General features: G+C 41.2%; 1 protein-coding gene across 2 annotated transcripts in view; it reads left to right on the top strand.

Moving 5' to 3' along the window:
- The window catches only part of brwd3 (bromodomain and WD repeat domain containing 3), a 70,195-nt gene that overhangs the window by 39,317 nt on the left and 15,608 nt on the right, over positions 1 to 15,270 (top strand). For both annotated transcript variants that reach the window (XM_034178729.1, XM_034178727.1), the window contains exons 30-34: positions 6,289 to 6,444; positions 6,533 to 6,653; positions 6,792 to 6,917; positions 11,808 to 11,883; positions 14,379 to 14,438. In XM_034178729.1, coding sequence (XP_034034620.1) covers positions 6,289 to 6,444; positions 6,533 to 6,653; positions 6,792 to 6,917; positions 11,808 to 11,883; positions 14,379 to 14,438 — 539 coding nt within the window. The remainder of the gene's footprint in view (positions 1 to 6,288; positions 6,445 to 6,532; positions 6,654 to 6,791; positions 6,918 to 11,807; positions 11,884 to 14,378; positions 14,439 to 15,270) is intronic.

Genomic DNA, 15,270 nt, shown 5'->3' with positions numbered 1-15,270 from the left:
CAGCATAACCAAGGGATGGTCCAGGGTCACCTGATCCAGCCCTAACTATAAGCCTTAGCAAAAAGGAAAGTTTTAAGCCTAATCTTAAAAGTAGAGAGGGTATCTGTCTCCCTGATCTGAATTGGGAGCTGGTTCCACAGGAGAGGAGCCTGAAAGCTGAAGGCTCTGCCTCCCATTCTACTCTTGCAAACCCTAGGAACTACGAGTAAGCCTGCAGTCTGAGAGCGAAGCGCTCTAATGGGTCCCTAAGATAAGATGGGACCTGATTATTCAAAACCTTATAAGTAAGAAGAAGAATTTTAAATTCTATTCTAGAATTAACAGGAAGCCAATGAAGAGAGGCCAACACGGGTGATATTGCTCTCTCCCTGCTAGTCCCCGTCAGTACTCTAGCTGCAGCATTTTGAATTAACTGAAGGCTTTTTAGGGAACTTTTAGGACAACCTGATAATAATGAATTACAATAGTCCAGCCTAGAGGAAATAAATGCATGAATTAGTTTTCAGCATCACTCTGAGACAAGACCTTTCTGATTTTAGAGATATTGCGTAAATGCAAAAAGGCAGTCCTACATATTTGTTTAATATGCGCCTTGAATGACATATCCTGATCAAAAATGACTCCAAGATTTCTCACAGTATTACTAGAGGTCAGGGTAATGCCATCCAGAGTAAGGATCTGGTTAGACACCATGTTCTAAGATTTGTGGGGCCAAGTACAATAACTTCAGTTTTATCTGAGTTTAAAAGCAGGAAATTAGAGGTCATCCATGTCTTTGTCTGTAAGACAATCCTGCAGTTTAGCTAATTGGTGTGTGTCCTCTGGCTTCATGGATAGATAAAGCTGGGTATCATCTGCGTAACAATGAAACTTAAGCAATACCGTCTAATAATACTGCCTAAGGGAAGCATGTATAAAGTGAATAAAATTGGTCCTAGCACAGAACCCTGTGGAACTCCATAATTAACTTTAGTCTGTGAAGAAGATTCCCTATTTACATGAACAAACTGTAATCTATTAGACAAATATGATTCAAACCACCGCAGCGCAGTGCCTTTAATACCTATGATATCACATCATGCATTGTGGTTTCCAAACTCAAGGCTAGAGCCTTGGCCAAAATCTTCAAATTGCTGTTTAGAAGAGAGATGGGATGATATGAACCACATTCAGTGCTAACTTTACCTGGTTTTAACAAGAGAGTAATTGATGCTTCAGTCAGTGTTTGTGGCAGCGATCCACAGGAAAGGGAGTCATTAAACATGCCAAGTAATAGTTTAGATAATTTGTTGGAGAATTTTTTTTATAAAACTCTATTGGGTACCCCGTCTGGGCCAGATGTCTTACCATTTTGCATTGACATTATTGCATTGACGATTTCTGAGTGTTTTAATGGGAGTTCGGTCTCAGTCCTATGCACTGTGGTTATAGAAGGGGCCTGGAGATTGTTTTTTTTGTTTTGTTTTTTTCTCCCCCTGTCTGCATATATAGTAATGGTAAATGCCACACTGGCAGAACCATTTATGAACATTAATACCCATATATGCAATTTATTCTTGCAAGACAGAAGGTATGTAGTGCATGAGTGAATGTGATGTGTGTCTGTGTGACCCCCATCCGCCCTTCCCGATCAGCCTATAACATCCTACTCAAAGCCAACGGACTACTTCTATCAGGAAGGGCCGACCACCCGGCGAGGCAGACCCCCCACCCCAGAGCCCCAGACATCCACAGCCACCCGGGGCCAACCCCACATGCCACACTCATCCTACCTACCAACCCCACCGTAGTTGTTACAATTAATCTCCCTTGCTGTGGCAGACTACCGTGGGTGGCCACGGCACACCGCTGTGCCACAGCCTGCCCTGCAAACCCACCACCACCAAGTGACCCCGAGTCTAAATTGGTGAAGGTGTTTACTAAACATGTAGAAGTAAGGTGTGTGCAATAAAATTCAAGGCAGGAGTGGTGGATGGAGATCACAGTGGAAGGCTGCAGCGCACAACTGCGCCACAGACTGCCCCACAAACCGATCCCCAACACTCTACAACAAATCTATGTGAACCCTACAAGGTGCTACTTACAACCCAATATGGTGTGCATGCAGGTGCTAACCTGGTGAAGTGCATTAAAAGGGTGTGACATGTGAGGCCCAACCCCAAGCAGCAGGCGGAAGGAGAGGCGCGGCAAGGGGAGGTTAAAGAAGTTTTCCATTACATTACCGTCATTTGTCATCTGTGACATATACAGGTTTGAGTAAAACATGTCATTGATTTCTCCTGGGTCGATTGTTAATTCTCCATTCATTGTCTTTATTTGTAGGACTTGCTAGGCAGCTACACAGCTCTTCAGTTGATGAGCTAAAAGACGGCTAGCCTTGTCGCCATATTCATAAACATATCCCCAAGAGTTGTTCGGTCTTTTCAAATTATATTGTGTTTGCAGATCCAGTTTTCTTTTATAGAGTTCATGGGAGGGTGAAATGGAGTATTGAGCATCCACCACATTAATTAATTCAATAAGTTCCTCCTGCTTAGATCTGTTCATTTTATTCATTTTGGCTGAGTATGATATAATCTCGCCCTGATTACAGCTTTCAGGGTTTCCCATAGAATACTAGGGGAAGTATTGTCCTTTTGATTTGTTTCTATAAAGTCATCAATTTTCTCGGATATTAGTTCACAGAAGTCACTATCAGATAGTAAATGTTTATCAAATTTCCAAAAGGAATGTTCCAACTTATAAAGAGGAAATTCAAGATCCAATAACACAGGGGCATGATCTGATTCAATTATGGTGGAATATTCGGCTTCCTACATAGGAAGAAGGGTTTGATCGATTTTAAAAAGTAATCTATTCTAGTATATGAATGATGCACTGGAGAAAAAAAGAGAATGACTTTTTTGTGGAAATAAAAATGCAAGGATCAATACTCCCTATTTGGTCCACAAAAGTTGCGATCAACTTAGCCCTCTTTGAAGTGTTCATAATCTTGGAGGCAGAATTGGTCCAGTGCAGGATTAATGACACAGTTCAGATCACCACACCAAAAATTAATTGTCAGAGGACAAATTTTGTATTGATGAGATCATTTTTTTATAAAGTCCTCATTGTCCCAGTTTGGGGCATAAAACTTAACCAAAATAACAGGTCCTGTGAAAGAGGAGCCCAGGTACCATTACAAATCTTCCTTGTGGATCTGAAATGATAGCGGTTGCATTAACTGAATATTCTTATGAATCAAAATGGCTTTTTAGTGTGTTTAAATTTGAATGGAACACTTGCCCACCCACCCTTTTTTTAGTCTGTTCTGATCTTTACCAGCAGATGAGTTTCCAGGAGAAAAGCAATATCACAGTTTAAGTATTGAGGTGATTAAATATCTGGCTCTTTTAACAGGCCCATTTAATCCTTTTACGTTCCAACTTATGAACCGTGCAGCAGCACATCTTGAATTAGTACTATCTATCATGTTTTAGATAAAAGTAGAAAATATAAACACAAAAAGTTATAAAGACAAAACATATACTTTCATAGACATTATTTCTCAGTGCAGGTGAATATGAGATTTGCAGAAATCTAGAAGTGTCCCTTCCCTTAACCCAAACCCTCATTAACAACAAAACTGAGCCTATACTTGTCCCTCTCCCTGAGGCAAGCTGCAGGCTACACACTGTATCCAAACACTTCTGGTAATACAGCTTCTGAATCTTTGTACTCGGGAGGGCCCCCAGTAACATTAAATAACCAATGTGAAAGTCTTCTCATATTTAGATTGAAAAACAAACAGGCTGGACTAGAGCAATAATGATATACGAGGTCTGTCAATAAAGTAACAGTCCTTTTTTTTTTCAAAAACTATATGGATTTCATTCATACGTTTTTACGTCAGACATGCTTGAACCCTCGTGTGCATGCGTGAGTTTTTCCACGCCTGTCGGTGACGTCATTCGCCTGTGAGCACGCCTTGGGAAGGAGTGGTCCCGCCCCCTCGTCGGATTTTCATTGTTTGGAAATGGCGGAATGAAAAGGACTTTTTTCCATCAGAATTTTTTCAGAAGCTGTTAGAGACTGGCACCTGGAAACCATTCGAAAATTGTATCTGGCTTTCGGTGAAAATTTTACGGGCTTCACAGAGAATAAGGTCTGTTAGTACAGCTTTAAGGACCCCTTTAAGGACGCTCGGCGCGCCGCGCTCCGAGCTGCGATGATGCAGCACAAGCCACCGGACCATTTCTAAACGGATGGCTCTGTGGATACGAGACCGTCGTGTGCAATTTCTCTGGTTATCACAAGAGCTGGACAACAGCCATTTTCTGGCAGATTTCACTTTTAACAAGAGATTTTGTCATGGAAAGCCGCGCGGAGGCTTCATGCATCACGACCGATTCTCTTTGGAAGCGAGACAAAGGAACACCTCCGTTTCGGCGTGTCAGAGGACAAGTTTGGACATGTCTATCTCGGCTTTCAATGCTTACCAGTCCAGTAAGTATCAGTGAAATTGTGGAGAGCTGGACATGTCCAAACTTGTCCTCTGACACTCAGAAATGGAGGTGTTCCTTTGTCTCGCTTCCAAAGCGAATCGGTTGTGACGCGCGAAGCCTCCGCGTGTTATTTCTTATTCCGCGCCTTATTCTCTGTGAAGCCCGTAAAATTTTCACCGAAAGCCAGATAAATTTTTCAAATGGTTTCCAGGTGCCAGTCTCTAACAGCTTCTGAAAAAATTCTGATGGAAAAAAAGTCCTTTTCATTCCGCCATTTCCAGACAATGAAAATCTGACAAGGGGGCAGGACCACTCCTTCCCAAGGCGTGCTCACAGGCGAATGATGTCACCGACAGGCGTGGAAAAACTCACGCATGCGCACGAGGGTTCAAGCATGAAATCCATATAGTTTTTGAAAAAAATAAAAAGGACCGTTACTTTGACAGACCTCGTATGTGTGTAAAGTGGTTAAGCGACATACAGTAGTGTTCAGAATAATAGTAGTGCTATGTGACTAAAAAGATTAATCCAGGTTTTGAGTATGTTTCTTATTGTTACATGGGAAACAAGGTACCAGTAGATTCAGTAGATTCTCACAAATCCAACAAGACAAAGCATTCATGATATGCACACTCTTAAGGCTATGAAATTGGGCTATTAGTAAAAAAAAAGAAAAAAGAAAAGGGGGTGTTCACAATAGTAGTGTGGCATTCAGTCAGTGAGTTCGTCAATTTTGTGGAACAAACAGGTGTGAATCAGGTGTCCCCCATTTAAGGATGAAGCCAGCTCCTGTTAAACATGCTTTTTTCTTTGAAAGCCTGAGGAAAATGGGGCGTTCAAGACATTGTTCAGAAGAACAGCGTAGTTTGATTAAAAAGTTGATTGGAGAGGGGAAACTTATATGCAGGTGCAAAAAATTATAGGCTGTTCATCTATAATGATCTCCAGTGCTTTAAAATGGACAAAAAACCCAGAGACGCGTGGAAGAAAACAGAAAACAGCCATCAAAATGGATAGAAGAATAAGCACAATGGCAAAGGCTCACCCATTGATCAGCTCCAGGATGATCAAAGACAGTCTGGAGTTACCTGTAAGTGCTGTGACAGTTAGAAGACGCCTGTGTGAAGCTAATTGATTTGCAAGAATCCCCCGTAAAGTCCCTCTGTTAAATAAAAGACGTGCAGAAGAGGTTACAATTTGCCAAAGAACACATCAACTGGCCTAAAGAGTGGAGGAATATTTTGTGGACTGATGAGAGTAAAATTGTTCTTTTTGGGTCCAAGGGCCGCAGACAGTTTGTGAGACAGCAATCAGAATGTCTGTCAGTCGGTCTGTTTTTGCTTGTTAGTGCGATATCTCAAGAACCACTTCACCAATTCCATTTATATTTAGCATAAGAGTGTACTTGGGTGATCCCCAACAGCAGTTGACTACGGTAACCTTGGGGTCAATTTCAAGGTCACAGTAACATATTCAAGATATTGTCATTGCCACCCTAGTTAGCATGATAGCTGAAGAACCACTTGACTCATTTCATTCATATTTGGCATAAGCACATACTTGGGTGATCCCATGACACTCCTCGATTACGCTAACATTGGGGTCAATTTCAAGGTTACAGCAAGATATTCAAGATATTCTCATTGCCACCCTTGTTGACCAGTTCCATTCATATTTAACATAAGGATGTACTTGGGTGATCCCCCAACACCTTATATTCTGAATTTGTGGGGACTACGGGGATATGTTGTCTTCTGATGACTCTTGTTATAATATAACCACTTTCTTTTTGTGGCATGATCAGCTGCGTTACCGGAGCACGTTGGCGATGGGGTGGAGGTGTCAGAGGAGGAGTTGAAGGCACTCCTCTACAGCCCACAAGAAGGGGAGTGGGGGGCTCACACACAAGACGAGGACTGTGAGAGAGTCATGCTCGGTATCGATCACCTTCTTACACTCGGTGAGTCACCAGAAGGGTTGATGGAACAGCAAAGGTCATTTAAAAACATGTTGTTTATCTTTGCAGTGCTTGGTGTTTTTGTCCACAGATGTAGCAAAAGCTTTTGCATCTCCAGTAAATTTGCAGGACTACCCTTCTTACTGCACAGTCGTCGCCTATCCGACTGACCTCAGTACGATTCGCAGACGACTGGAGAACCGCTTCTACAGGTACATATTTGTCAACAGTACACCAGCTTCCAGAGATCCACAACATAAGTATCACAAGTCCCTTTGTGTTGTCACCTAAATCTCACATGAGCATGCCAGTATTTGTGTTGGAAGTGCTGAACTCCTTCTCTGCTGCAGAAGGATCTCTGCTTTAATGTGGGAGGTTCGCTATGTTGAACATAACGCCCGCACTTTCAACGAACCCCAGAGTCCCATCGTAGCTGCCGCAAAGGTGGTGACCGATGTGCTCCTCCACTACATCGGGTAAGGAGCAACTAAAATGTTTCATGCTGCAGTATGTAAGATCTAGGGGTGTTTATTAGCAGAAATGGAATATAGTGTTCATAACTACGTGTTCATTAGTGTATACAGTCAAACTCACATATAATGGAGTCAGGTGGACCAGCGAATTTTATCCGTTATAAGCAAAATCCATTATTTGTATAAAACAGACAAAATCCATTATACGTATGAAAGGGACAAAGTAAAGTAAAGTAAGTCCCTTCAGCTGCTCCCTTGTTTGCACTCGGGGTCGCCACAGCAAATCCAAGGTGGATCTGTATGTTGAATTGGCACAGGTTTTACGCCGGATGCCCTTCCTGACACAACTCCACATTACATGGAGAAATGTGGCAGGGGTGGGATTTGAACCCGGAACCTTCTGCACTGAAACCAAGTGCATTAACCACTTGGCCACCACCCCTGCACTTATAAAATGGACAGAATCTGTTATATGTATGTAATTGATTCTTTACAGCCAGTAGGCACTGAATGATCTATGAGGCATCCCCAGCACCAGTTAGGCTCACGTATTTCCTTGATTAAACACATGACCTTTAATCGGGACCTGCCTCATTTAATGACCAGGTCAAAACTATGTCTGAAAAAAAAAAGCGCCAGGCATTATGTGCATTAAAAAAGGTTACATTTGGTCTAGTCGCTCTTTATTATAAGTCATCTGTGGAGTGGTACCTTAAAATTCTAAAGCCTTATTTATGCTTCTCTAACTCATTGGCCATGCAATGACGTTGACGTCATTTTAAAGTTCTCCGTCACATCTTTATGCAATTTACAGCAGGAACAGTGGGTTTTTCTGGATTATTTTGTCCCTCGACGAGCTCCACTTATTTATACAATCTTCAGCCTCCAAACCAACGATACGGTACATGTAATTTCCTCCATGAATTGCAGGTCACTTGAACGTCTTTTTCTGACTCCATGTTGTGAAGGTTGCAGACTTTTCTGCCAAACATATTTGGTCCATGATTGAAATGTAATCAGCATGCGGACTGCAAAAACTTTTAAAATATGACGGGAGGAGGAGTCAAAATGTAGAAGTGACAAATCACAGCCTTTGTGATCTCAGTCATTTACCAGGTGTGTGCAGCCAAGCAGAGGGCTTTGGTCTAAAGCGGTTGTCTCTGGTTTGTCACACCCAGGGATATGTGTGAAACCTAACACCATATTGCAGTGAAGGCAGCAAGCAGCATTTTGTTAATAATCACCAAATTTGAATAAAAGTATACCTCATTTAGGTGCCCGGTCTGAGCACAGTTTCAAAAAAATAAATGCCTCATCTTTTAATCAGGGAAATATGGTACCCGTTTTCCTAGAATCGGTGAATGTCAATCCTGAACTTTATTTCGTACCTCTGTTACTGGGCACAACCAGACTCTGTCATGCAAGGAATTTTTAATAGAAATGCATTACAATTGGACTGGGCGTTTTGTCCGATGTGAGCAAAAATCCATGATACAAAATCCATTGTATACGGTGTTTATTACATGGAAAACCATTCAAAAGCATTGGAACTTTTGCTTTTGTCCGATGAATGCAAATAAAAATAAATCATGAAGGCTGTCATGTTGCAGCATCATGCTCATACAGTAGCCCAGGGACATACTTACACCCTGATTCACATTTTGCAGCACAGCTGAACGGAAAAAAAATAGGATTCTGTGGTTTCTCCCCTGTACGCTATATACTGATTGTTTATGCAGGCTAACAAGTTTGAGAGTCCTCATTTTTGTGAAATGGAGGATCAGACATATTGCTTATCATAAGATAAAGCAATGGAGCATGAATTCCTGTCACAAAGGAAGCAAAAAGGTAACAGGGAGACAAAATGGTGACCAGTAACAGCAAAACACAGTCTGCACCCTCACCGCTAGATAACACTAAATCCTACACACAATTGCTTTAAAAATGTCTACATTTTAAGTCTCAGTAGTTTACGGTGCATCCAGAAAGTATTCATAGTGCTTTACTTTTTCCACATTTCATTATGTTAAAGCCTTATTCCAAAATGGATTAAATTATTTTTTTTTACTCAAGGTTCTACACACAATACCCCATAATAACTATGTAAAGGGGGGGGGGGGTGATTTTTGCAAATTGTTAGCTCAAACTCGAGCTCAGGTGCATCCTGTTTCCACCGATCATCCTTGAGATGTTTCTGCAGCTTAACTGGAGTCCGCCTGTGGTAAATTCAGTTGGACATGATTTGGAAAGACACATACCTGTCTACATATAAAGTCCCACAGTTGACAGCATGTCAGAACACAAACCAAGCATGAAGTCAAAAGAATTGTCTGTTGACCTCTGAGACAGGATTGTCTTGAAGCACAAATCTGGGGAAGGGTACAGAAACATTTCTGCTGCTTTGAAGGACCCAGTGAGCACAGTGGCATCCATCATCCATAAATGGAAGGAGTTCGGATCCACCAGGACTCTTCCTAGAGCTGGCCGCCTGTCGAAACTGAGTGATCAGGGGAAGAAGGGCCTTAGTCAGGGAGGTGACCAAAAACCTGTTAGTCACTGTGTCAGAACTCCAGCAATTTTCTGTGGAGAGAGGAGAACCTTCCAGAAGGGTAACCATCTCTGCAGCAATCCACCAATCAGGCCTGTATGGTAGAGTGGCCAGACAGAAGCCACGTCTTTGTAAAGGCACATGGCAGCCCACCTGGAGTTTGCCAAAAGGCACCTGAAGGACTCTCAGACCATGAGAAACAAAATTCTTTGGTCTGATGAGACAAAGATTGAACTCTTTGGTGTGAATGCCAGGTGTCATGTTTGGAGGAAATCAGGCACCATCCCTACAGTGAATCATGGTGGTGACAGCATCATGCTGTGGGGATGTTTTTCAGCAGGAACTTGGGAGACTCGTCAGGATTGAAGGAAAGATGAATGCAGTAATGTCAAGAGAGATCCTGAATGAAAACCTGCTCCAGAGCGCTGTGGACCACAGACTGGGGCGACAGTTCATCTGTCAGCAGGACAATGACTCTAAGCAGACAGCCAAGATATCAACAGAGTGGCTTCAGGACAACTCTGTGAATGTCCTTGAGTGGCCCAAACCTGAATCTGATTGAACATCTCTGGAGAGGAAAGAAAATGGCTGTGCACTGATGCTCCCCATCCAACCTGATGAAGCTTGAGAGGTATTGCATAGAGGAATGTGCAAAACTGCCCAAAGATAGGTGCATCAAGCTTGTGGCATCATATTCAAGAAGACTTGAGGCTGAAATTGCGCCAAAGGTGCATCAACAGTTTTGAGCAAAGGGTGTTATGTTAGCGGCTCGGGTGGAACCGAACCGTTCGGACTATGGACCCAAACACAGGCAGCTGGACACAGGAGTACAAAAGGAAATAATATTTATCAATATAAATAAGGATGCTGCGCTGGGGGTTTCCTGCAGTATGGAGAGTGGCCCGCCACCTAGCAGTGAAAATAGGGAGCTGCAGGATCCCGAGCCAGTCTTGAGAAATGAAGGCACATGCAAGGAAAAAGACCAGGTGGGACACGGCTTCAGTAACCAAGAACTATGGAGGAAGACACAATGAGTAAGTGGAGTGCACTTAGTAACGCTTGCCACAAACAGTCTCAGTTCAGAATAGGAGCAAACACAGAATGTCTCAGAATAAATAAAATAATGTCTGTAACTGTTCAGCAGTTGTTCATAGTTCAGAGTTTTCCAAGGTGAAGGGTCAAGCGCTGTGGTAGAAGCTCCAGTTAAGCTGAACAGAATACAGCTGGGCAGCATTCATTAATTGTTTGGTGTCAAAGTTTATGCAGGTCTTTAGCAGAGTTCTTGAATAGTTCTTTATGAAAGCACAGTCACTGTCTTAAGGAATGAGAGAGACTGAGAGAGAGAGAGACTGACTGACTCTTAACTGGCGAATAGGTCCAGGAGCCAACGAGTTTCCACAGACTTGTGGAACCGGTAGCCAGTACCAGGGTTCCAGGTCCACACGGGGGCAGTACCGGATAGTTCTGGAACACGAGAAGAACCGTTTGTGCTAATGCAGAGTCAAGGGGCCAGGCCAGCATTGGGAGAGAGAGAGAGACTGACTGACTTACCTACCTACCTACTTACCTACCGGTCCAGGAGCCAACGAGTTTCCACAGAGACTTGTGAAACCAGTAGCCAGTACCGGGGATCCAGGTCCACACAGGGGCAGTACCGTATAGTTCTTGAACACAAGAAGAACAGTTTGTGCTAATGCAGGGGCCAGGCCAGCGTTACCTGAGTATAACAGAGTCGCGCTCAGTGGATGTTCTCCTGACAAGGGCAGGGTGGGAGGGTACTTCGGCATCTGAGTGCACAGCTGGAGACGCATTCAACAGTGCAGCAGTCGGATAAATTCTTTGATCTCCCTCTGGAGCGTTTGGCGAGACTCTGTGGCTGGTGAGGCAAAAGGTTATCACGGCACAGAAAAACAGACTGGGAGTCTTCAGTAGTATCTGCCAAAGAATAAACTAAATCTCGGCCCTTAAATAGTCTCTACCTAATCAAACATAACTGATAACTGATGTGCAAATCAACTAAAGGCCGCCATTAAGTGGAGACAGAAAATACTACAAGAACAAAACAGAAGGGCGCCATCTGGAGGAGAAAATAAGTCATTACACCTGACCTGGCAGGGCAAAACACAACAAAGGGTGTACATGTGATTTCTTAGGTGTTATTTATTCATATATAATATGGTTGTAAGGATACACAAAAATCATGGTTCGATACGTACTTCGGTTTTGAGGTCACGGTTTGGTACAAAATAGAGTAAATATTTACTCTATTTTGGAATAAGGCTGTAACATAGCAAAATGAACTGTACCTCCTATACACATCCAATTTATTGGACTTTGTTTTTTAGGGACCAGAGCTGCACAGACATCTTGGATTTGTATCACAGACTGAAGTCTGAGATCAGCAGTGGAGAAGAAGCTGAGGTGAGACTCTTGATTAACCCCCCCCCCCCCCCCCCCCCCCAAGATCTGTGGCTTGTTGTTATAATTTTCCTCATTATGCTTCTCTCGCTGTCTCTCTCGTGCCCCCCCCCCCCATTAACCTGGATCTGCTTTGAAAATTGTTGGGTGAAATAAATACCTCAACGGTCTATCAGTTAATAAAATAAGGATGAGGTAGTCAACGGTTTTAATAATTTTTTTGTAAATATTGGACCAAGCTTGGCAGAAAAAATTCCCGATTCCCAACCTGAGGATTGGGATAATAATCTCATAGAAAGAAATCCCTGTTCAATGTTCCTCACAGCAGTGGATGGAAATGAAATTATAGACATTGTGAATAATTGTAAATATAAAACATCTACCGATTTAAATGAAATTGATATGGTGGTGGTAAAACAGGTCATTGAATGGATTGTAGAACCATTAACATACATCTGTAACTTATCATTTCAAACCGGTAAATTTCCCAATCAAATGAAAATAGCTAAGGTTGTGCCGCTGTATAAGACTGGGGATAGACACCACTTCACAAATTATAGACCTGTTTCTTTGCTTCCACAATTTTCCAAATTATTAGAAAAGTTATTCAATAATAGATTAGACAAATTCATAAATAAACATAAATTACTTACTGATAGTCAATATGGATTCAGAGCACATAGTTCAACATCACTTGCATTAATAGAATCAGTTGAGGAGATTACAAACGCCATAGACCACAAATTACATTCAGTTGGAATATTTATAGACCTTAAAAAGGCTTTTGATACAATTAATCATGACATATTAATCAATAAACTTGAACAGTATGGGAGTAGGGGGTTGGTGTTGCACTGGGTGAGAAGCTACTTAAGTAACAGAAAACAGTTTGTGAAGTTGGGGGAATATACATCATCATGCTTGGACAATGCTTGTGCTGTCCCACAGGGGTCAGTATTGGGTCCAAAACTGTTTCTAATTTATATAAATGATATTGTCAATGTTTCCAAAATATTAAAATTAGTATTATTTGCAGATGACACAAGCATTTTTTGTTCAGGGGGGGATTTGCAGGAGTTACTGAGGAGGATCAGTATAGAAATGGGAAAATTGAAAATATGGTTTGACAAACAAATTATCATTAAACTTAAGTAAAACAAAATACATATTATTTGGCTATTGTAATACAGACATACAGGTTCAGTTACAAGTCGAGGGGGTAGATATTGAAAGGGTACATGAAAATAAGTTTCTGGGGGTGATAATAGATGATAAGATAAACTGGAAGACTCATATAAAACATATACAAAGTAAACTGTCAAGAAGCATTTCAGTTCTAAACAAAGCAAAACACATTCTGGACCACAACTCACTCCGCATTCTTTACTGCTCACTGGTTTTACCATATTTACAGTACTGTGCAGAGGTATGGGGTAATACTTATAAAGGTACAACACAATCACTATCAGTAATGCAGAAAAGAGCTATAAGAATTATTCATAATACTGGCTATAGAGATCATACAAATCCACTATTTTTACAATCCAAATTCTTAAAATTCACAGACTTGGTTCATTTTCAAACAGTACAAATTGTGTATAAAGCAATAAACAATTTACTTCCAGCAAATATTAAAAATATGTTTTTTAACAGATCAGGGGATTACAATCTGAGGGGGAAATTTAATTTAAAGCATCAGTGGGCACGAACAACATTAAAAGGTTTCTGTATTTCTGTCTGTGGGGTGAGGATGTGGAACAGATTGGGAGTGGGGCTCAAGCAATGTCCAAGCATGAACCAGTTCAAACAGCGGTACAAAAATATGTTTTTTTCTGGGTATAGGGAGGAGGAAGGGTAGTGAGGGTTAGGGTGTTTTTGTTTTTTGCTTCGGCTTGTAAATATATAGTATTTTGTATGTAAGTAGGTATGTGTAGGTGTATATTTATGTTTGTGTGTATATATGTGTATGTATGTTGATGTGTGTATGTATATATGTATGTGTATGTGTATATATATGTATATATATATATATTGATATCGGTTTAGGTGTGTAGGAATCTATGTGTATATGTGGCAAAGGGTATTACTGGTTGTGGGGAAGAAGGGGTAGGGATAAATAAGCTGATGCTTCACCCTACCCCTTTTCGGACATGTTGGGTACACAGTAGGAACTTTTTTGTTGTTGTCTTTACTGATCTATCTTGTAATTGTTGTTGTATCAAATGTTCGAAATAAACAGTTTTCATTCATTCATTCATTCATTCATTTATTTAATGTCTTTTTGTTGGGAAAATGTCCTTGGAGTGCACCATTTTACATCTAAAACTCCAAACATTTATGAAGTGGTAAGCCCCCAGACATCCGTAAATGTTTGCGAAACCAGCCATTTCTCCAGCCACCACCCATCTCTTTCTGGCAGAACCCTGCACTGGGTATCTGTTTTATAAATTTATTTTCACCTGTAAAAGTTAGTTATGGCTTTCTGCGTTTCTCTCCAGGCAGATGATGTGAAAGTGGATGTGGACTCTGATGCTCCAGGGACATCTACAGGACATCGAGTAAGGCACTATGTGTGATAATAAAGGATTATTAACCGTATGGGACTGTATGGGATAACTGTATGGGAAACTATCAGACTGAGGTGTTGACTGCAAAAAACACTTGAGGTCTGATATCCCAGACAGAGCAAGCATCGTTCATAATTTATTATATGGTTATTACATACGCATATATATATATATATATATATATATATATACAGTATCGCCTGAATATGAAAGCTGCTGACGGTTTTAGACTCGTAATCAGACCCGCTCGCTTTCTTCACTTCAATGAAGAACTTGCTAACAGATGATCCGGTCATTACCTGGTAAGCTTTCAATCTGTGTATTTATTCCGATGCTGTTTAGACATTTATGGAGTATTTTCATGTCCGACTTTGGGTTTTCTAATTGTGTTTTTAGCTTTCTGGTTTGTAATGAAGTTTTCAATCTGTTCTTGACTGTTGGGAGTTGTGTTTTCATCTTGTTGGTCTTCATTTTATTTTGCACGTCCACTTTGAGCTCGTTTGCTGTTAATTCCTTCAGTTTCTTTGTTCGCTTTTTGTTTTGTTTCATTTTGTGCTGTGAAAATTGTAAACAAAGTTGCAAATCTGATATGCAATCTGGACCGATTGTCATGGTAACGGTCTGATATGGAAAAATATCAGACCTGAAATCAGCCAATTGGAGCGCACGTACCGTTTTAGCCATATAATAATAATGCATCTTGAACCATAATAGAGTTTGAAAACTGAAAGGTTTTCATCTCTGTGAAGGTGGTGAATGATGCAAAAGAAAATTTAAGCTTCTTGTGGGTTACACGTGCACTAAGACATACATTTGGTAAGAG

This window comes from Thalassophryne amazonica, chromosome 9, assembly GCF_902500255.1.
Source record: "Thalassophryne amazonica chromosome 9, fThaAma1.1, whole genome shotgun sequence".
Taxonomy (NCBI): domain Eukaryota; kingdom Metazoa; phylum Chordata; class Actinopteri; order Batrachoidiformes; family Batrachoididae; genus Thalassophryne; species Thalassophryne amazonica.
This window is presented reverse-complemented; position numbering and strand designations above follow the sequence as displayed.